At 46.4% G+C, this 22,815-nt stretch overlaps 1 protein-coding gene across 18 annotated transcripts in view; it reads left to right on the top strand.

Annotated features, from left to right (window-relative positions):
- Positions 1-22,815, top strand: part of msi2b (musashi RNA-binding protein 2b) — a 591,732-nt gene that overhangs the window by 490,199 nt on the left and 78,718 nt on the right. For 12 of the 18 annotated variants that reach the window (XM_087977257.1, XM_043718231.2, XM_043718228.2 and 9 more), the window contains exon 11: positions 4,587-4,703. In XM_087977257.1, the coding sequence (XP_087833383.1) occupies positions 4,587-4,703 (117 nt within the window). The remainder of the gene's footprint in view (positions 1-4,586; positions 4,704-22,815) is intronic. The other 6 variants (XM_043718227.2, XM_087977258.1, XM_087977259.1 and 3 more) reach the window with 1 other exon arrangement.

The raw sequence follows: 22,815 nt of genomic DNA, 5'->3' as shown, positions 1-22,815 counted from the left end.
CCACTGAATGTCAAGGGGCGATGGTTTGATTGTCTCTTACTCATGATGGTCATAGCCTGGCATTTTTGTGGCATGCATGTTACTTGCCACTTGTCAACCCAAGCCTGGATATTGTCCAGATCTTGTTGCATTTGAATATGGACTGCTTCAGTATCTGAGGAGTCATGAGTGGTGCTGTTATGTAATGTAGTTACCTGTACATTGAGTGTGTCTGAATGGTTGGGGAAGTGATAGGCAGCAAAGCAGAATAAAGTTGAAATTCTCAGATACCATAAATCTCTTTGTGTTTCACCCAGACAAAATTTGAAACAGCCATTGAAGCCCAAGTTGTGTTTCCATCCCTGTGAATTTAAAATTTCCCAGCACAGATGTTGAAAGGGTTTGTTTTTCACTTGTGAGTGAGAGACAGCCATGGGCAGTAGAAGTACACAGCAGGAGGATTTAGCTCCTGGAGAGCTCTCGGCTTATTGCAGTCCACCCATCCTCCAGATGGTTCCTTCACACGCTCCCACGCTCAGTGGGAGCATCGGAAAAGATTTGAATTTGCCCAACATGATAGCAGATCCACCTAAACCATTTAGACTGCTGGCTGTTGGATTGATTGACAGCTTAGGCCTTGTGTTGATTGTTTTCCTGGGGAGGAGCTGATAAATGTGGATATGCCCCCAATCTCTGATTTCCTGAATATTCCTGTGTGGCGGGCACTATGGGGGGGGGGGGGGGGGATAGTTGAGAGGGGCTGTGTGTTTAACGAAAAGATAAAGATTAGCTTCGATCTCATTGGCTCATGGAACAGGCCCAAAGCCTACCTCCATTCTGGTACATCTCCAAGTTTCACCTTTTCAGTTATTTTTATCAATTTTATCTCTTTCCCCCTTCCATGGGCTATGTTTCCGCATGTCATCTGCTGAATTAAGGTGCTTTTCTTCACACTGTGTGGGGTATTTGGCTGTGGTGGGCTTCACAACCAAGACCAACCCTTTCCCTTGTGACTGCCCACATGCGTGTGGATGACCGTAGGCCAGGATTAATGAAACTGGCTGGTGTTTTGTTCCCCCAACCTCTCAGCAGTTTATACCAAAGTAACTTACTTTGTTGTAACCAGTCAAAGTAGGAGAGGTGACCCCTTAATCCTACCCCCCAACCTCACCCAGTTTTGACTGCCCCTCTAAGGTACAAGAGTAGCTATGCTAGGACCAGCCACATCCCCCACCATCTACAAGAAACCCTGCAACAACTCACCAAGGCACCTTCCAAACCCACGACCACTTGTATCTAGAACGTCAAGGGTAGGAGATACATGGGAGCACCACCACCTTCAAGTTCCTCTCCGAGACACTCGCCATCCTGACTTGGAAACATAACGCCGTTCCTTCAGCGTGACTGGGTCAAAATCTTAAAACTCCCTCCCCAACAGCATAGTGAGTGTTCCTGCACCAAATGAACTGCAACAGTTCAGGAAGGCAGTTCCTGGGCTGTTAGGGATAGGTAATACAGTCTGACCAAGCCGAAAGTGCTCACATCATCTGAACAAATTAAAATTATCTGTTGTTTTTTGCTAGGAAGTGCTGATGCCACACACTGGCTGATAGTTCCACCGTTTCAACTGACTGCAACTAATCATAACCTTAAAAATCACACAACAGATTACAGAGGAACATCGATTATCTGAACGAGATGGGCAGGCATTATTTCGTTCGGATAATTGATTATTTGGTTAATTGATTTCCTCTTTTCTGTGCTGTCTGCTCCCCCTTCAGGAGACTAGGCAGTAGCATACTGTGCGCAAGCCCCCGCCCCCATATCCACTCCCCACCCAACCCCAACCCTGTCCAACACCACCCCGCCATCCGCCTGACCCCCACAACCCCAGCCCCCTGTCCATCCCCACCACCGTCCGACCCCCGACCCCATCCCCATCTGACACTCCCCATACCAGGGCAGCTGGACATCAACAGTAGGACTGCTGCTGCCTTTGTGGGGTAAGTCACCAAATGACACGCACACACAGACACACACACACGCACAGACACACACACACGCACAGACACATCACACACAGACACACATACACTCAGGCACACACAGACACACACATGCACATACACAGACATACACACAGAGACACACACAGACACACACTCACAGAGAGACACACACTCACACAGACACAGACACACGCACACACACAATCAACGTTTTGCTGTAACTGTTAAGGCAATGTTGGAGAGATTATCTGTGGAAGGGGGGTGGTTAGGGTTCACTCCTATGTAGAACTCCCGGGAAAGTGTGAGGGGAGAGAGAGGGCGGGAGGTCAGTCATTTAGCGACGGTGCCTGGACTGTCCAGGACTGTTCTCAGCAGCATTTCAGTGAGCCGAGTTTGTTTTTAATCACTGTACCTGTAAACAAAAGACGCGATCAGGGTTGAAACAGCTCTTTGACGAAATGTTTCTATTGGGACCTTGAGATCCCCTTCGGATAATCCGAAATACGGATAATTGGTATTCGGATAATCAAGGTTCCTCTGTATAGTCCAACAGGTTTATTTGGAAGTACTAGCTTTCGAAGTGCTGCTCTGTCATCAGCTGTAAGACCTGGGAGTAGAAGTCAGCCATTCAGCCCATCATGTCTGCCCACCATTTAATGAAATCATGGCTGATCTCAGTGTCCTCAGTTCCCCTTTCCTGCCTTCCCTTTTGGTGTGCAGGCATTTTAACTAGTGGTGACATTAGAGCTCACCCTTATCCTTTACTAGCATACTCTTTTAGTCTCTTCCTATTGCTCGCTATATCTCTGTAAACCCCACTCTCTCCCTTTCATCTCTTCCTATATCTCTCTTATCTCTTCCTCTCTCCTTTTATCCATGTCTATCTCCTCTTTCCATCTTGATTCCTCTACCTATTTAACTATATCACTTGTCCTCTCTCTCTATCTAATTTAATTTAGGTTCCCTACAGTATGGAAACAGGCCCTTCGGCCCAACACGTCCACACCGACCTTCCGAAGACTAACCCACCCAGACCCTTTCCCCTACCCTATATTTACCCCTGACTAATGCACCCAACACTATGGGCAATTTAGCATGGCCAATTCCCTGACCTGCACATCTTTGGACTGTGGGAGGAAACCGGAGCACCTAGAGAAAACCCATGCAGACACGGGGTGACAGTTGTCTGAGGCGGGAATTGAACCAGGGTCCCTGGTGCTATGAGGCAGCAGTGCTAGCCACTGAGCCACTGTGCCACCCCGCCGAACACCTCTTTTCTGTGATGTCTGCTAGGACTTCGAACACCTTTTATCTTTCCATATCTTCTCTTTCATTTTGGTTCTTTTTTCCTCACTCTTTTCATCTCGTTATTTGTATTTCTCTTGCTCCTGCCATCTCTTTCACTCTCTCTCACGTCTGTGGCTTCTTTCTCTCATTGCCCGTTTTTCTCTCTCTCTCTTTCTCACTCTCTCACTGTTACACACAGAAAGCAGATAAGAAACTAGAAGTAAGCCGATTCCTGTTTTATCCTATGCTTCTCCACATTTTGAGTCCATTCTGTGCTGTCCTGAGGAGCTGCTGTATTGTCAGAGATGTTATCTCTTAGATAAGAGATTAAACAGAAGCTTCATCTGTCAGCTGAGAAAGATGTGACCAAGATCCTGCAGCCAACTGGAAGCAGAACACAGAGATTTCTCCTTTTGTGTGTAGGCCAGTTATTGATTCCCACCCCACCAACCATTGTCACTGATGGGGCCGGTAACAAAATGTTTTACTGTATGTGGGATTGTGCTGTGCACAAATTGGTTGCTGGATTTTCCTGACATAACAAAAAAGCACGACTGCACCATCGGAAACAAATTGCAAACTGCTTTTTTGCTCTCCTGTGGATGTCAAGAAACCAGTAAATAAAAGTACTTTGGAGTGAGGAGACTCCAGAATTAACCAATGGGAGAGCTGAAAGCAGGTTTGGTTTTGTTCTGTGAGTTACTGAGATCTGGGTTATGCTGCTTTAAAGGAGGGGTGGCAGAATCAATCATAACTTACATAGAGGGGTAAGTGTCTGAAAAGGGAGGAATTAAAGGGACTTGGTGTAAGAGAGTGTAGGTTGTGGAAACATTTAGTCAGCTCATTCACAGAGCTGACATGGACCCAGGGGCCCGAAATGATGTGATCTGGTTCCAACTAGATTTATGCACCTTTTTCTCATTTCCTTCCATCCTCTGTCCAAGCTTCCCAGCAGTGGTCTAAGGCCTGGTATCTGGTAATAACTGAAACAGAGTTACACATGATTTTGCTCATTTCCTTCCGTCCTCTGTCCAGGTTTCTCAGCAGTGGTCTAAGGCCTGGTATCTGGTTATAACTGAAACACAGTTACACATGATTTTTCTTGTTTCTTTCCCTCCTCAGTTCAGGTTTCCCAGCAGTGGTCTAAGGCCTGGTATCTGGTTATAACTGAAACAGAGTTACACATGATTTTTCTTGTTTCTTTCCCTCCTCTGTCCAGGTTTCCCAGCAGTGGTCTAAGGCCTGGTATCTGGTTATAACTGAAACAGAGTTACACATGATTTTTCTTGTTTCTTTCCCTCCTCTGTCCAGGTTTCCCAGCAGCGGCCTATGGCCCAGTAGCAGCAGCGGCAGCGGCAGCACGAGGCTCAGGTAGGGGCACCCGTGGAAGAGGCTGCTACATGGCATACCCTCAGAATGTAGGGGCAGGTAAAGCTCTGTCGGTATTCTGTGTGGCCTCAGCTGTCCACCGTCACTCTCTTGTCGTTACTCTGTTGGTTCCTTGCTCTTCTCCCGGGGGTAGTGGGGGATTTGGACAGGGCCTGGGCGGGGGGGGGAAGGAGGGTCCAAGGTGGGGAAGGACTACATGAATCTACAAGCAGAAGCCCAGCGTATGTTGGCCTGGAGCATGGTGCCAGGGAAGGCTGTAGTTACGAACGAGCTCCTAAGCATATCGTAACGAATGGGGGTGGGATGAGAGGGATTAGGATGGACATGGGGAATGAGAACAGTGAGCTTTTTTCTAAACAGAGAATGAGGATTAAATTGTCAATCCCGAATTACGTTCCATGCAAACATGTGTTGCTTGCAAAGGATTGCCTGTTGAGAATGATGTGTGCTGGCTTTATCTGTGATGCTGAGTCTGGTGATTGGCCAGTCGCTGGATTATGCCCCCATTCAATCCTGTCCATTTCTTTTATGAGCAATTTTTTAAAAAACACACTGTTTTGATGAAGCAATCATTAGTTTTGAGATTGCTACCCCTTTCTTAAGTCTTGTTATAAATTGAGACTTATTCCTTTCCCTGTTTTCTTCCTCTTTCATCATCTCTTCTTCCTTCTCTCTCTCTTCCACATCCTCATTTCCTCTCTTGCTGTGCCATGTGCATTCTCTGTCTTCACCTATGCTCCCCCTTCCCCCTTTCTCTCTTTCATCTTCCTCATTCATGGATTTCATTTTCCAACTCCATTCTTAACCGATTTAACTCCATCCATTTCCTCCCATTGCTCTTCCTCCTTCATCTTTGTCCTCCCTTCCCTTTCTTTGCAACCTCTCTTTTTGCTTATCATCATCGCTTCCATCCCCACCATCCACTTCTCCCATCATTCCTTTCTTCCCCACCAGCCACTGCTCCCATCATCCCTTCCTTCCCCACCATCCACTGCTCCCATCATCCCTTCCTTCCCCACCATCCACTGCTCCCATCATCCCTTCCTTCCCTACCATCCACTGTTCCCATCATCCCTTCCTTCCCCACCATCCACTGCTCCCATCATCATTACTTCCCCACCATCCATTGCTCCCATCATCCCTTTCTTTCCCATCATCCCTTTCTTCCCCAACATCCATTGTTCCCATCATCCCTTCCTTCCCCACCATCCACTGTTCCCATCATCCCTTCCTTCCCTACCATCCACTGTTCCCATCATCCCTTCCTTCCCCACAATCCACTGTTCCCATCATCCCTTCCTTCCCTACCATCCACTGTTCCCATCATCCCTTCCTTCCCCTCCATCACTGCTCCCATCATCCCTTCCTTCCCCTCCATTCACTGCTCCCATCATCCCTTCCTTCCCCACCATCCACTGTTCCCATCATCCCTTCCTTCCCCTCCATTCACTGCTCCCATCATCCCTTTCTTCCCCAACATCCATTGTTCCCATCATCCCTTCCTTCCCCACCATCCACTGTTCCCATCATCCCTTCCTTCCCTACCATCCACTGTTCCCATCATCCCTTCCTTCCCTACCATCCACTATTCCCATCATCCCTTCCTTCCCCTCCATTCACTGCTCCCATCATCCCTTCCTTCCCCACCATCCACTGTTCCCATCATCCCTTCCTTCCCCTCCATTCACTGCTCCCATCATCCCTTCCTTCCCCACCATCCATTGTTCCCATCATCCCTTCCTTCCCTACCATCCACTGTTCCCATCATCCCTTCCTTCCCCTCCATTCACTGCTCCCATCATCCCTTCCTTCCCCTCCATTCACTGCTCCCATCATCCCTTCCTTCCCCACCATCCACTGTTCCCATCATCCCTTCCTTCCCCTCCATTCACTGCTCCCATCATCCCTTTCTTCCCCAACATCCATTGTTCCCATCATCCCTTCCTTCCCCACCATCCACTGCTCCCATCATCCCTTCCTTCCCCACCATCCACTGCTCCCATCATCCCTTCCTTCCCCACCATCCACTACTCCCATCATCCCTTCCTTCCTCACCATCCACTGTTCCCATCATCCCTTCCTTCCCTACCATCCACTGTTCCCATCATCCCTTCCTTCCCCTCCATTCACTGCTCCCATCATCCCTTCCTTCCCCACCATCCACTGTTCCCATCATCCCTTCCTTCCCCACCATCCACTGTTCCCATCATCCCTTCCTTCCCTACCATCCACTGTTCCCATCATCCCTTCCTTCCCCTCCATTCACTGCTCCCATCATCCCTTCCTTCCCCACCATCCACTGTTCCCATCATCCCTTCCTTCCCCATCATCCACTGTTCCCATCATCCCTTCCTTCCCCTCCATTCACTGCTCCCATCATCTCTTGCTTCCCCGCCATCCACTGTTCCCATCATCCCTTCCTCCCCGATCATCCACTGTTCCCATCATCCCTTCCTTCCCCTCCATTCACTGCTCCCATCATCTCTTCCTTCCCCGCCATCCACTGTTCCCATCATCCCTTCCTCCCCCTCCATTCACTGCTCCCATCATCCCTTTCTTCCCCACCATCTACTGTTCCCATCAACCCCTCCTTCCCAACCATCCAAAGCTCCCATCACCCTGTCCCCCGCCATTACATCCCACCATTCTTCCATCATTCTTTGACTCTGTTCATTGTCTGTCTCTGCCTCACCTGCCCCATGTTTCCCCACTGTTTGCACCTCACTAACCAGATAATCTGGCACAAGACCCGTCAGGCCACAGAGTATGGATAGATTCGTTTTAACTTTGTTTCATTTGTTACATCAGAGTGCTTTTGGTGCCATTTTAAAAAAATAAATTAAATTAGAACAAAGCATTTGACGATTCTATGCCTGAATCATACTTTTTTAAAAAAAAAAGTGTTTGTGGGTATTAATAACTGCAATAAACCAAAATCAAATGGAGATTAAGATGACTCTGGCTGGCAGGTTTGAAGGACAGCGGTAGATCCTTGTGTGTTTTTCTGGGTGCTGAGATTGAGGGCTAGTGACCAAACTCCAAAAATTGTCATTTCCATGTTTAGCCTCATGAGGTGAAGCACGTGTTTCACATACTATCTCTGGGTAGGTTTAAAGTCTGTTTGATGAGACTTAGTGGTTTGTACCAAATGTTTATAACATGCGCTGCATTAAGCATGATGCAGGTGTGTCTTACAGGACAGAAACATCAATGTAATTCCTCCTCCCTGCCACAGCCGTCATTGTCCCCATCCAAACGTCAATCAACGGCGCAATCTCGTCTTCATCTCCAAGGCTGGAGAGTGAATGAAGGAAAACCCTCCCCCAAACTCAAATTGTTTCGTTAACTGGAGATCTAGGGCAATTTAATGCTCTGTTCTCTCTTCTGTTACCCTCTGCACTGGGCTGGTGCATGAGGTGAAAGAGAGAAAGGGATAGGCACAATCTATGCAACTTAGGGTTTCCCCAGCCTCAACCCCACCCCACCCCCACTCCCCACTCCATCCAATCTTCCCGTGTCTCATTGCCATCACATTGGTTTTGTAATGGCTTGTTAGTCATCAGATGATGGAAAGTTTCCTTTTCACTGTTTGCCCACCCACTGCTCCATGTGGACATCCCCATTGGATACAACTTTGACCAGTTTTAGATGCTGGCTTCGGATTGGGCTGGAGCTTGGGATTTGAACCCTGTGACATCCAGGCAGGAGTGACAACACACCGTGGTGTAAATTCCTAAACTCTCTCAAAGCTTTTCATCCAACTCACTGACAAGCCAGAGATTGGGCAGTTGTACCTCCTGCCCGTCGCTCCCCAAGATAGTTCCTGCCCTCAGCTCAAAGTGTCCATTTTGTGTTGGCCTGAATTTCAAAGTCACTCAGCAAGGATTGGCCCATCTTTTTCCTTTCGCTTCGAGGGTCAGCTGTCATACTCTAGAGCTCCCACAGAGTAGAAAATGTTCTCCTCTCAGTCAGAAGATTGTGGGTTCAAGACCTCCCTGGACACTTGATCCCAAAACCCAAGTTGAGGCTCTCCAACTGAGGGAGAACTGCACTGTCAAGAGCTGAGGTCTTTCCAATAAGAGGCAGGTCCCTAATGGATTGATGTAACATGTCCAGTGACATCATCTTGAAGACGAGGAGTGTTCTCCCTGGGCCAACATTTATCCCCAAGCATCACTCAAGCAGATTATCTGGTTTTATTGTGTAGTTTTTTTTTGTGGGACACAGATTGGCTGCAGTATTTCCAACAGCACAGCACTGAGTACAGAAGTGCTCAATTAGTTATAAAGTGCTTAGGAACATCCTGAGGTCATGAAAAGCGCAACATAAATGCGAGTCTTGGTTGGATCTTCACCTCCTGGAGCTCCAAGTAGTTCTATTCTCGCCTCCGGAAGCAGTGAACCCTCCGCTGCTCAGCGAGCTCGAACTTTAGTGTAGCCTCAAACCAACAACAGCAAATCAGAAGCTAGGACAGATCTACCTGAGGCTAGACCGGCAGATGACAGATCATCCCAAAACTCAATCAGACTCTCCCTGTGGGAAGGTTGACTGGGCTGCGATTAGAAAGATGAAGAAAGAATGGGATAGCTCCCTCTTTACCTGCGGTCAGTTTATTATTATTACTGTAGCTCAACAATCACCAATGTTGAAATCCATTTGGTAGAGTTTTGCCCACAGAACACAATCTGCCTAAAGTTCGGCGAGTTTACACTTTCACTGCGTGGTGCACCATCACTTTATGTGGCCTTCCATTCCCAATTCTAAGTCACTAATCAATATGGCGAATATTTGAGGAATTGTTGTGATTCCTCAAAACTGTGAGTAACACTTGATAAACGATAGCAGCACAGGAAGTTGTTATTTCTCTCATAAAAACTGTGCTCTCCTATTCTGTTGGGCTTTGCCAAAGGTCCTAGTCTCCCTTCCCCTCACCAGACCCTCTCTGATCTTCCCTCTGTGACTTTACCTCAAAGACTCCACAGTCAGTCAACCCTGGTACAAAAAGCTCAATCTCTTTATGGCATTTTGCTCCGATATTTTTAATTAAACTTTGGGGTGCGGCCTTTTCATCAATTGCCTCGAAACAAGTGGCGAAGTCGAATTGAAACTTTTCGGAAAGTAGTCTGTTAAATTCTTACTTTTTCCCAAAGTTTAATCAGTGGCACCAAGTCTAGTTCCGACCTCACCGAGCCGTGAAACGTTGCCATGGAGATCCTGGTGTCTACTTGCTGTGGAATTCTTCGGCCTTCTGCCATTCTCACTGTAGGGAAGCACCAAGCGCCTAGTGAGGGTGGGAGGGGAGGAAAGGTGTTACACCCACTAAACATACCCCTTCTGTACTCCCCCCACCTCTCAGGCATCGCTGTTACATTGCTTTCAGCACTTGACCTGGAGCCAAGGTAACAGAGGTCTGTGGTCGAATCAGCTTACCTCATCTGCTCTGTCTGAGTTGAGGTTTCTGACCTTGTCCACTCCCAGAGTTGGGGTTTCTGGTCTTGCCCACTCCCTGAGTTGGGGTTTCTGGTCTTGCCCACTCCCTGAGTTTGGGGTTTCTGGTCTTGCCCACTCCCTGAGTTGGGGTTTCTGACCTTGCCCACTCCCTGAGTTTGGGGTTTCTGGTCTTGCCCACTCCCTGAGTTGGGGTTTCTGACCTTGCCCACTCCCTGAGTTTGGGGTTTCTGGTCTTGCCCACTCCCTGAGTTTGGATTTCTGACCTTGCCCACTCCCTGAGTTTGGATTTCTGACCTTGCCCACTCCCTGAGTTTGGGGTTTCTGACCTTGTCCACTCCCTGAGTTTGGGGTTTCTGACCTTGCCCACTCCCTGAGTTTGGGGTTTCTGACCTTGCCCACTCCCTGAGTTTGGGGTTTCTGACCTTGCCCACTCCCTGAGTTGGGGTTTCTGACCTTGTCCACTCCCTGAGTTGGGGTTTCTGACCTTGTCCACTCCCTGAGTTGGGGTTTCTGGTCTTGCCCACTCCCTGAGTTTGGGGTTTCTGGTCTTGCCCACTCCCTGAGTTTGGGGTTTCTGACCTTGCCCACTCCCTGAGTTTGGGGTTTCTGGTCTTGCCCACTCCCTGAGTTGGGGTTTCTGACCTTGCCCACTCCCTGAGTTGGGGTTTCTGACCTTGCCCACTCCCTGAGTTTGGGGTTTCTGACCTTGCCCACTCCCTGAGTTGGGGTTTCTGACCTTGCCCACTCCCTGAGTTTGGGGTTTCTGACCTTGCCCACTCCCTGAGTTTGGGGTTTCTGGTCTTGCCCACTCCCTGAGTTGGGGTTTCTGACCTTGCCCACTCCCTGAGTTGGGGTTTCTGACCTTGCCCACTCCCTGAGTTGGGGTTTCTGACCTTGTCCACTCCCTGAGTTGGGGTTTCTGACCTTGTCCACTCCCTGAGTTTGGGGTTTCTGACCTTGTCCACTCCCTGAGTTTGGGGTTTCTGACCGTGCCCACTCCCTGAGTTGGGGTTTCTGACCTTGCCCACTCTCTGAGTTTGGGGTTTCTGACCTTGCCCACTCCCTGAGTTTGGGGTTTCTGACCTTGTCCACTCCCTGAGTTTGGGGTTTCTGACCTTGTCCACTCCCTGAGTTTGGGGTTTCTGGTCTTGCCCACTCTCTGAGTTTGGATTTCTGACCGTGCCCACTCCCTGAGTTGGGGTTTCTGACCTTGCCCACTCCCTGAGTTTGGATTTCTGACCTTGCGTGAAAGGGATTAGAAGACAAGAGAAAGGGAAGGTGGAGGCGTTGGTGAGGGGGCCAGGATTGGGGGTCGTTAAATAAAGAGAGAGGCCCTCAACCCAGAATCAAAATGATCCGTGAGCCCTCTGGATTTGGCATCTAGGTTCATTCCCCCCATAGTGTTGGCCCTGTCAGGATCTCCAGGTCGTCTCTCAGATCTGCCAGCTGGAATATAATCATGCGAGCTACATGACTCTGTCGGTAGGTGTGTGAGTAGTTATGTTTTTTTTTGTTGTTGTTCTTTTTCTCGATTGGTTGGGGCCGCTGTGAGAGAGTGTTTCTGAGGCAGTGTATCCCGCCTCTCTTACACTCGGACCTGCGCACCTCCATCTCAAACACTCTTCTGAGCGTGCTGAGCAGGAAGGTTTGTCCTTGCCTATTAATCCTGTCAATGTGAAGCTTCCTACGTTAGTTGCATGTCGCTTGTTCTTTACATAAGACACGCCGCACACAAAATCAAACAAAAAAGGAAACGAGAAATCCATATCTACTCTGAGGAAGTGATGTCGTATTTGTTTTCCATTCAGTTTTAACACCTGTTTCTTTAAATCTTTTTCTGTCTGTGATACGCAATGCCTCCAGTTTCATAAACATATCTCCCACTCTCCTCTGCCTGCATCTCCTCTTCTTTAGTTCTGTATGTTTTTTTTTATTTTGTGTGACAATGGATCGGAGTTGCATGCTTGTATATTCGATGTGTTCCCTTTGACGGTCGGTGTCGCTGGATCTGCTTAGAGGATAGCATAGGGTACCCCCACTCGGCCCGTTGAGTCCCCTCTAACTCGACGCACTATTGTCTGTGACCCTGCTCCCAGGCTGTTCTCCCCATCCCCACCACGTCCCTTTCCCTGAAGGAGCTGAGTTCTCACCTCGATGAGGCTGGGGCCTGTGGCCAGTCTCCATCTTGACAGTGACACTGTACTGTGTAATAGCTATGACTGTATTTGACACAAGTTGGAATTTAGCATGTGGCATGCTGAAGCAGTGTTGTAATAAGTAAACCGGGGCAACTGAGATTTGCTTCGCTTGGTCTTGGGGAATGGTTTTGCTGACAATCCCCATATTTCCAATCGTCTTTCTGCTGCAGATTTAATACATGATCCTCTCCCATGTTTAATCTTCCTTAGCCTCCAACCCCTCCTCACCATTCTCTCACAATATTGGTCTGCACCATATATCCAGCCAGCGCCAACTTTGTATTGAGGGACAAGTTTGAAAATCTGTGTTCTGACGATGTTTAGCAATCCTGTGTCAGTGGTTCATCTAACAGGACAGTATTACAGGCCTAACCCTGAGGTACTGAACCACATTAATGCCACTTCTTCCAAATACCTTATCAAACTCGCACAAACCTTTGGGTTTTGGGGAGGGGAGCCGCACTTCTCAAAGCTTTGACAACTGATCCACCATCTCAATTCACCACTGCCGCTGCATTGGTGACGTGACTGGATGGTGAGCATTGTGCATCTGTGCAGCCTCTGTAGAGGGTCACCAATGATCCCCATCCCAATTCCAATCCCAGGATGCTGGGGTGGAAGTATTACTCTCCCTAGCTCAGGAATGTGGAGGCCAGCTGTAGTTCAGTTGATGGGGATTCCCTGGATCCAACATAGACTGGGAAGGTATGGGGCTTTCCTTTGGAGGGCGGGAACAAGGGATGACGTGACGGGAACATTCCAACTTTTACCTCCTCGAATTTACACGTCGCTTTTCTTCTTCCAAGTGCAATATTTTAGCGAAGTCATTTCTGAGAATTGAGAGAAACAATTTTCTGAATGTTCTATCACCTTATGGGGGTTCTTATTTTAGCATGGTTGGACAATCTTTTGATGGATGCCAAGGCCTTTTTTAAAATTAGAATATCGCCCTCTATTCGCCAGAATGCAACCTCCCTACAAAATGTTAAATTGGACTTGTATATCCCTAAAGAGTGCTCAGATGTTAACCAGACGTTATTGATATGATGCCACATACTGCTGTCTCTGAGCAGGCCTACACAGTCTCCCTGAGGGTTTCCATTGGTAACCAGGACACAAGGTTCCCACAAAGGATTCCCAGAAGAAGCCACCCACTATCTCCCAATGTCTTGCATTGGGTTTATACCTAACTACAGGGGTTGGCATTCAAGTCCCTTTAGCCGAAATCAGAATGATCAGACCAGATTTGTTGATGAGGAGCCTGTCTGGCAGAAGAGGTGTGGTGGGAGTTGAAGGACTGGTGGAAGGTCTTTCAAGGAATCAAGTGTTTTGTTCCTTTCTTTACCCAAAACGGAAACTGGTTCCTCAAAAACATTCTCTTCCTCATATCATGTTGCGGCTGTACAGGACATTGGTTAGGCCACTGTTGGAACATTGCGTGCAATTCTGGCCTCCTTCCTATCGGAAAGATGTTGTGAAACTTGAAAGGGTTCAGAAAAGATTTACAAGGATGTTGCCAGGGTTGGAGGATCTGAGCTACAGGGAGAGGCTGAACAGGCTGGGGCTGTTTTCATCTGGAGCGTCGGAGGCTGAGGGGTGACCTTATAGCGGTTTACAAAGTTATGGATAAGATAAATAGACAAAGTCTTTTCCCTGGGGTCGGGGAGTCCAGAACTAGAGGGTATGGGTTTAGGGTGAGAGGGGAAAGATATAAAAGAGACCTAAGGGGCAACTTTTTCACGCAGAGGGTGGTACGTGTATGGAATGAGCTGCCAGAGGAAGTGATAGAGGCTGTTACAATTGCAACATTTAAGAGGCATTTGGATGGGTTTATGAATATGAAGGGTTTGGAGGGATATGGGCCGGGTGCTGGCAGGTGGGACTAGATTGGTTTGGGATATCTGGTCAGCATGGACGGGTTGGACCGAAGGGTCTGTTTCCATGCTGTACATCTCTATGACTCTATGGCTCTATACCTTGGTGGCATATGTCCCATGTTCTTGCCTTCCCTTTCTCTTGCTTATTTTGATGATTTATGGTAACTGCAGATGGTAATATCTCAGTAATTCCATAGTCACATCACTCTCCTTTCCCATGTTTCTCCATAAGGGCACAGTTTCTTGAATATCGCCAAAGGAAGCAATATGTTGTGAAACCTTTTTGGTCGAGCTCAAAACCTGGCTTTTATGTTTGACCAGTATCATATATTCAGGGACCCATCCTCTGCAAACAAAAGGGATACGTTCAGACTTTTTGAGACTCTATAGTTACCCTTGTTTTCTCCATGGCAACTTGCTAACCAGTCAGCACCTTTTCTCTTTGGTGTACATTGTTGTGATCGTTTGAGATTTGGCTTTGTTGCACGTGTCCTGATAAGTGCAAGACAAAAAGCTTTGGCAACAAGTCTTCCTTTTCAGCAACACTGAAGTTTTATACAGCCAAGCGATGTATTCCCTTGCTGTTGTTCAGGATCAGGTTGTTTCATGATTACAGACAGTGGTGGACTAGTGCCTCAAAGGCCATTCAGACATCTTGTCAGACCACGTGCTTCTCCGTCTGGCAACAGAGCAAAAATACCAGGATGTAAACGCAAAGAGCACCTCTACATTTTGAGCAGCGTATCAGAGGATAGGAGTGGGCGAGGAAGTGTTCCGAGGGAGAAAGGCTTCTCAAGATTGGCAGTGTCCTGATCTGGAAAGTTGCTTTGTGTGCTCACACATCTGAAATTACAACTAGCACGTTTGACCTCTGATTGCTCAGTACATTTGTGTGATATGCCTTGAATTTAAAGCAAGTGTTTAGGTGCCTCTTTTGAAATAGAACATTGAGAATTTCCCACACAGCTCACATAGCATCACTCCAAAACAGTCATCACCTCAGATCGACACATTTTGGAAGGAAACATGAAAGTGTGGCTGAAGGGCTCTCTTTCTTTCCTGGTATTGTCACCTGAAGTAACTCTTACCAGCTTCACCCCAGAGGCATTGGAAAAAAAAGTGTAAAACAATGATTTGCTGGGATGATGTCAGAACTGAGAACTGTCAGGAAATGACACAGCTGGAGTGAGATCCAAAAGGGACCTTAAAGTTTATAGAGTGGGGTAGATTTTCTTTTTCTTCAATCATTCACAGACGTCATTGTTTATAGGCCAGTGTTTATTGCCCATACCTAATTACCCAGAGGGCATTTAAGAGTCACCCACATTGCTGTGGGTCTAGAGTCACATGTAGGCCAGACCAGGTAAGGATGGCAGTTTCCTTCCCTAAAGGACATTAAGTGAACCAGATGGGTTTTTCTGACAGCTGACGATAGTCATCATTTCTCCCCTTGCAGGAGATTCTAGATCTAGAGGGCATCATCTCAGAATAAAGTGGCATACATAAAAGACAGAGACTCTGGGGAATTTCTTCTCTCAGAAGATTGTGATTCTGTGGAATTGTTTTCCACAGAGCGCTGTTGGGGTTGGGACATTAGGTATATTCAAGGCTGAGATCGACAAATTTTTAATTCTAGATTTCTTTTTATGAATTGGTGTAGGGAGCATGTATCCACTTGGAGTCAAAACTGGACCCTGGGGAGTAAATATAAGATAGTTCCTAGTGATTCCAATGGAGAATTCAGGAACAAACTCTTTACCTGTGGAGTGGGTAGAATGGGGAGCCTGCAACCACTTGTTTGAGGTTAGTAATTGTGATGCACTTAATCGAAATCTTGATGGGGGCAGACGATGGAAAAAGGTAGAAGAAAGAATGTCTTGATATGGTTTGGAGAGAACATCTGAGCAAAGACTCACATGAAGCATAGGTGTTAGCATGGATCTGCTGGGCTGAATGGCCTGACCGTGTGCTATGAATTTCAAATAAATAGAAACTGCCACTTTTTTTTTGTTTGACTATTTCGGGAAGCAAGGACTTGTGCTTTTTGTTGCCTTTGACCAAAACCAGAAAGACAAATTGCTAATAAACTCTCCAGGGGCAGGCAAACCTCAGCGAGGTGCCCAGTCTTGTCTAATTGGCTTCACTCCTACATGAGTCTGTGCAAGCTGCCTCAATAACGCAACAGCACTGCAACCTCACAAAACCGTGGACGGCTTTAGAGCAGACTCCAAAATTAAAAAAAGCCACAGAAGCTTGACAGACGTAGACCCCCTGTCGCAGTTATTCCATCTCGCGATGGAAATCAAAGGAAACATAGACATGCAGTAAAAATGTAATCCAAAGAGGAAATTAAAGCCATGTTATAACACACATGGCTTGAGGGGGCAATACAGATAGCTGCTCATTAAAACGATTGGCTCTTCAGTTCAAGGTCATGACATAAATTACATCAAAAATGCAGTGCAGAAACAGACCACTCAGCCCCACTGAGATACTAGTCTTCCGAGTTTCGTACAAAGTCTCCTTCAATTCCATCTGCTTCATCTCAGACTCAAAGTGTAGCTCCTTAACTCCTCTTCCGTCATGTACTTAACTCATTTTCTTTTGAGAGGTGGGCACTTCACCTGCCAGGTGACAGCGGGCACCCCTTCTGTGCCAATCTGCCGCAGGGCGTAGCCGGAAATTGTGCCTCCAATTTTGTACCAAGTCCCTGAGGATGTAAGAACCCTAGAGTAGAGAGTTCCCTGTCTCCTCTGAAAATGCCAAGCTTGTACAGTTGGTTCTGCTTTGTCGACATTTCTTCAACACGAATTGGCTATGACGTGATTGAAGCAGTTGTAGTACGCAAACTTTCCTCACCCTGTATTGGCCATTCCGATCTCATTGGTTTAAATGGTGCTGCTGTTACCCGATTTTCTTCCAATGTTCGATCATCCGAGAACAGAGCTGCTCCGTTATATCGGAACCTTTTATCAAACCAGATAGGGAGGCCTCTGACAGCCAACGCCCACTCCCAAGTCTTTTCCAAGAGGTTTTGCCTGGACTCCTTAAGGAGATTTGACAGAGGAGAACAGAGACTTGTTTCCCCTCGCGCGAGAGTGTAGACCCAGAGGGCATCATCTCAGAATACAGTGGCAGACCTTTGAGACAGAGACGCGAAGGAACTTCTTCTCTCAGAAGATTGTGAATCCGTGGAATTGTTTTCCACAGAGCGCTGTTGGGGTTGGGACATTAGGTATATTCAAGGCTGAGATCGACAGATTTTTAATCAGTAAGGGGCATTAAGGATTGTCAGGAAAGTGGAGTCGAGGATTATTAGATCGGCCGTGATCACGTTGGATGGCAGAGCAGATTTGATGGTCTGGATGGCCTACTTCTGTTCCCATATGTTATGGGAATAGGAGGAGGCTGTTCAGCCCTTCCAACCTGTTCTATCGTCCAGTCAGATCTTTGGTACTGTGAGGTCTCTTTATCTTTAATAGCCTCACCCAATCAATAATGTAAACCTCAATCCTCCAAGTGGAATCGGCTTGTAATTCTGACCCCAATAACTCCGAGATGAAGTAATCTGGTATTCCTGGCTTGTTCGGATCTTGGACTCAAAGGATATTGTGGCCGCAGTATGTTTCACCAGGGAGCTGATGTGAATCTACACTGCAAAAAAGTAAATAATTTATGACAGTCAGTCGAGCCTCTAATATGACTAACCTTTTAGCTGACAGTGACACATATTCATGCACGAGGATCTGTTCACGATAAACAAGAGAAATGTGTTCAAGCCTTACACTTCTGTTGTAGTACCGGGAAAGTTGGGGATCCAATAGCTTGCTGATGTTTTCCTCATGGTAACATCTCAACCAATCAGAGTCAACGTGTCAACAAAGTTTCGGCAATTTGACTTTCCTCAACAAAATGGAATCCAGTTGACAGGACACTTACGACTAGATCAGTCATCGATGCCATTAGAACAATGGCTATATGATGGACCATATCCTTACCTCCAAGGGTGTCATGCTGCTATGTTAAATGTGTAGATATTCTGTCACCAGAGAGACAGTGTTCGATTTCCTGCATGCCTGTCCTCAGCACTGCAAAGGCAATTATTTTTCTGTGAATAGCTAGTTTTTCAAAATCTTCAGTATGTCTGTGTCTAGTTCTGGTCACTTAGTTATTAGGAAGGATACTATTGAGCTGGAGACAGTTCAGAAGAGATTAGATACAGTGTGGAAACAGGCCCTTCGGCCCAACAAGTCCACACCAACTCGCCATCCACCCAGACCCATTCCCCTACACCTAACACTACGGGCAATTTAGCGTGGCCAATTCACCTAATCCGCACATCTTTGGACTGTGGGAGGAAACCGGAGCACCCGGAAGAAACCCACGCAGACACAGGGAGAACGTGCAAACTCCACACAGAGAGTAACCTGAGGCAGGAATTGAACCCAGGTCTCTGGCGCTGTGAGGCAGCAGTGCTAACCACTGAGCCACTGTGCCACCCATACTGGGATGTTGCCGGGTATGGAAGGTTTGAGTTATAAAGAAAGGCTGGATAGGTTAGGACTTTTTTCACTGGAGTGTAAGAGGTTGAGAGGTGACCTTATACAGGTTTATAAAATCATGAGGGGTGTAGATAGGGTTAATTGTAGGTGTGTTTTCCCTAGGATGGGAGATTTTAAGACTGGGGGCACATACTTAAGGTGAGAGGAGAGAGATTTAAAAAAGACATGGAAGCAATTTTTTTAAACAGAGGGTGGTTCGTGTGTGGAATGAACTTCCTGAGGAAGTGGTGGATGAGGGTACAGTTACAACATTTGAAAGACATTAGGATAAGTACATGAATAAGAAATGTTTGGAGGGATATGGACCAGGAGCTCGCAGGTGGGACTAGTTTTGTTTGGGATTATGTCCGGCATGGACCAGTTGGACCGAAGGGTCTGTTTCCGTGCTGTATGACTCTTTGACACTATATAGTGCCTCCAGTGTCACAGAGCTGGGGTTGCCAGCTCTCCAGGAATGCCCTGGAACATCCAAAACAGTATTTTCAATCTCTGTCAGTGAAGGAGGAAGAAGATTCATGGAGGGGGAGGGTGCATTAAGCAAGTTGTTTTCTTCCCGTCATTTTCTTTGAATGCTGGAGTCTTGTTACTTATTGGGATTGGCCAGAGCTTTGACTGATTGAGAAGTCAAGAGCTAGCCAACTGGGTTTCAGTGTTCCTGTCTGCTTTGTGATTGGCTAGGGGAAGATGGAGCTTTGTGATAATGGGTGTGTTAAGTATCCAGTGATGAAATCTCCAATCAGAGGTGACAATTTTATGAGTAGAATTCTATATTAATGCCTCTGGGGTTGAAACCAAGAATGCAATTATTATCAGGACTCTTATGGTACAGTGGCAGTGTCCTTACTTCTGAGCTAGGTTCAGATCCCACCTGCTCCCGAGGTATGTCATGATATCTCTGAACAGGTTGACTCAGAAAATAACTCGAATAGGCATCACTGTAAACAAAACACCGTGAATTATTGGTGACAGGGTAGTGGTAAGTCACTGACCATTCAGGAACGCTTACCAGTAAACAAATTCCATTGAGCATGTTAAAAATTCAACTAGAGCTCACACAACCCCACAGAGGCTGTTGTTTTACCAGTGATGAACAGCAGGAGGTGCTGAAGCACTCTGTACCTCAATGATGAGGTTCTGCCCAATTATCAGTGTCCCAATATTAGAGGGTGGAAGGCTCGAGGAATGCACTGTCTGGGAGGGTAGCTGAGGCGGGAAACCTCACAAACATTAAAAATCATTTGGACAAACATTTGAAGAGTCATAACATTCAAGGCTAAGGGCCTAGTGTAGGTACAGGTCATACTCCTATAACACCATAGTTGCGTTCCAGTGAAACCTTGCTTAATAGAAATAATGGAGCCTACGGGAAAAGTGGGGCTAGGGACAGACCATCAAAAGTATCTTTCTTGATTGCTCAAAAATCACCCAAAACTCTAACGCAAAGTATAATCCAGCCTGGATCATGGATGAAATCATATTTGTTAACAAAACAAAAGTAAATTTAACACTGTACATTTAAAACTATGGAAGAAAGCTGCTCTCTGTACAATACCTCTCAGAAAGCTGCTGTGTTAGCAGCTGACATCAGTGCATACGCAGAACAAAGTGCACTGTCTATTTACCCTATCCATGTCCCTCATGATTTTATAAACCTCTATAAGGTCCCCCATCAGCCTCCGATGCTCCAGGGAAAACAGCCCCAGCCTGTTCATCGTCTCCCTATAGCTCAAACCCTCCAATCCTGGCAACATCCCTGTAAATCTTTTCTGAACCCTTTCAAATTTCACAACATCCTTCCTACAGCAGGGAGACCAGAACTGAACGCAGTATTCCATGTCCAAGTATCCAACAATCCCTTCTGGAATCGCATGATTGCCAATGGGAGGTAAGCATCCTCGAAAATATCGTTCCCTAATTCTTCAGTGATGTTATAGCCAAACCACACTGCTGAAACACGTGTTATCCCAGCACTACCTGTAGTGATATACTTTTGGTGATCCAGACTCAATGGGCCAAAGAGCCTCTTCTGTACATTCTGATTCTATGTGTGGAACAGAGCAGCACTACTCAACCCCTAATGCTCTGTCTGTATTGTCCTTTAATGTTAGAGGTGTGATGAGAAAAACATACAAGTCAATCTCATGGCCCAGATAAGGAGCCACAGTCAAAACACAGACCTGATGGTGAGGATTATAACGCTACACTTGTCAGTATGGAAATGTGCACCTTGAGAACAGGTATACCAGTGTAATCCAGGAACAGGATTATGATTCAGTGCCATTGTTGACACTGTTTTAAAGTATGTTTCCAGTTTCCGATGCCTCTGTGGCTACCCTTTGAAATCTGAAAGATGTTTGTTGGATAGTTGGACGTGGAATACTGTGTTCAAGTTCTGGTCTCCCTGCTATAGAAAGGATGTTATGAAACTTGAAAGGGTTCAGAAAAGATTTACAAGGATGTTGCCAGAATTGGAGGGTTTGAGCTATTGGGAGAGAGACTGAATAGGCTGGGGCTGTTTTCCCTGGAGGGGCTGAGGGGTGACCTCATAGAGGTTTATAAAGTCTATGAGGGGCATGGATAGGGTAAATAGACAAGGCCTCTTCCCTGGTATGGGAGAGTCCAAAATTAGGGGGCATAGGTTTAAGGTGAGAGGAGAAAGATTTAAAAGGGACGTAAGGGGCAATTTTTTCACACAGGGTGGTCCGCGTATGGAATGAGCTGCCAGAGGAAGTGGTGGAGGCTGGTACAATTTCAGTATTTAAAAGGCACCTGGATGGACATATGAATAGGAAGGATTTAGGGGGACATGGGCCAAATTCTGGCAAAGAGGACTACGTTAATTTAGGATATCTGTTCGGCATGGATGTGTTGGAACGAAGGGACTGTTTCCGTATTGTACATCTCTATGACTCGATGGGTTTTGTCTGAGACCACTGAGAAAAGAAGAGAATTCTCCTCAAATTCACACAGTAACTTTTTGCCGTTGCTGAGGAATTATCCCTGGGAATAGCTGCAAGTCAGTGGAGTTGTTTTGTGTTTGGATCTTTACTGGGATTGTTATGGTGTCAGTCAGAATCTGATAAACTCATTGCCAGTTTAATAAACTTATTGTCAGTTTGTTAAATGCAGCACCCGTTTGATTGTTGGTTTAATAAACCCATTTCTCATTTAATCAACTCATCGCTCATTTAGTCAACTCGCTGTTGCTTGATACATTCATTGCTCATTTAATAAACTCATTATTTATTTGATTAACTCATTGCTGGTCTAATTAACTCATCGCTCAATTAATAAACCCATTACTGGCTTGATAAACGTGACGTTAGTTTGCTGGTTTTATGTTGAATTCGGGCTTAATATAATGCAGAGACAAAAATAACCCATTTGCACATTTTTCAGTCTGTTTAATCAGTGATTCAGATATTGACTTTTAACAAAATCTCGGAGTAAAACTCTGCATTTTACATTTAATTAATTCACCCTGCAATCTCTGAACAAATTTGTGAAAGTGGATTTGAGGGTATTTAGTGCATCGAACATTAAAACCAATAGGTAATATTCTGGGACACATTTTATCCTTGGATTAGGAACTGTGTACAGTACCAGTGAGCAGAAAGGTTTCAGACGGTGGGGGGAGTGAATGATTGGAATGCTGAACAACAGCAGGCTTCCTAATTGGAATTCTCTGTTGCTTTTGTGAAAGGTTGAAATCCATTGGAATTCTGTAGCTTGGAGAGATCGGGAAATGGACAGGGATAGCAGAGCAGTGTGATCAGTTTGTAAATTGTTGCTGGAAATTGCTGCCACAGGCACAATGTTGTGAACATGTCTAAGAGAAGTCACCCCTCACTGACTTACTGAGCTGTGCCTTAATATTTCCCAATCTGTTGGCGTTGAACACCACCCGCTGTGTGCACTGTAGGCTGAGTCTAAGTGGTGGCCAATAAAGACCCACATTTTTAGAAATAAAAGTTTATTTTTTCATTCATATTGCTCTCCCGTTCACTAGCAGTGACTCCACATCATTCAACATTTACTGATCCCGAATCTGAACGCTGTATTG

Source organism: Chiloscyllium plagiosum, unplaced genomic scaffold (assembly GCF_037043375.1).
Source record: "Chiloscyllium plagiosum isolate Xiang-an unplaced genomic scaffold, Cpla_swu_hap1 HiC_scaffold_31, whole genome shotgun sequence".
Lineage (NCBI taxonomy): Eukaryota > Metazoa > Chordata > Chondrichthyes > Orectolobiformes > Hemiscylliidae > Chiloscyllium > Chiloscyllium plagiosum.
Note: the sequence above shows the minus strand (reverse complement) of the source record. Positions and strands in the feature narration are given on the sequence as shown.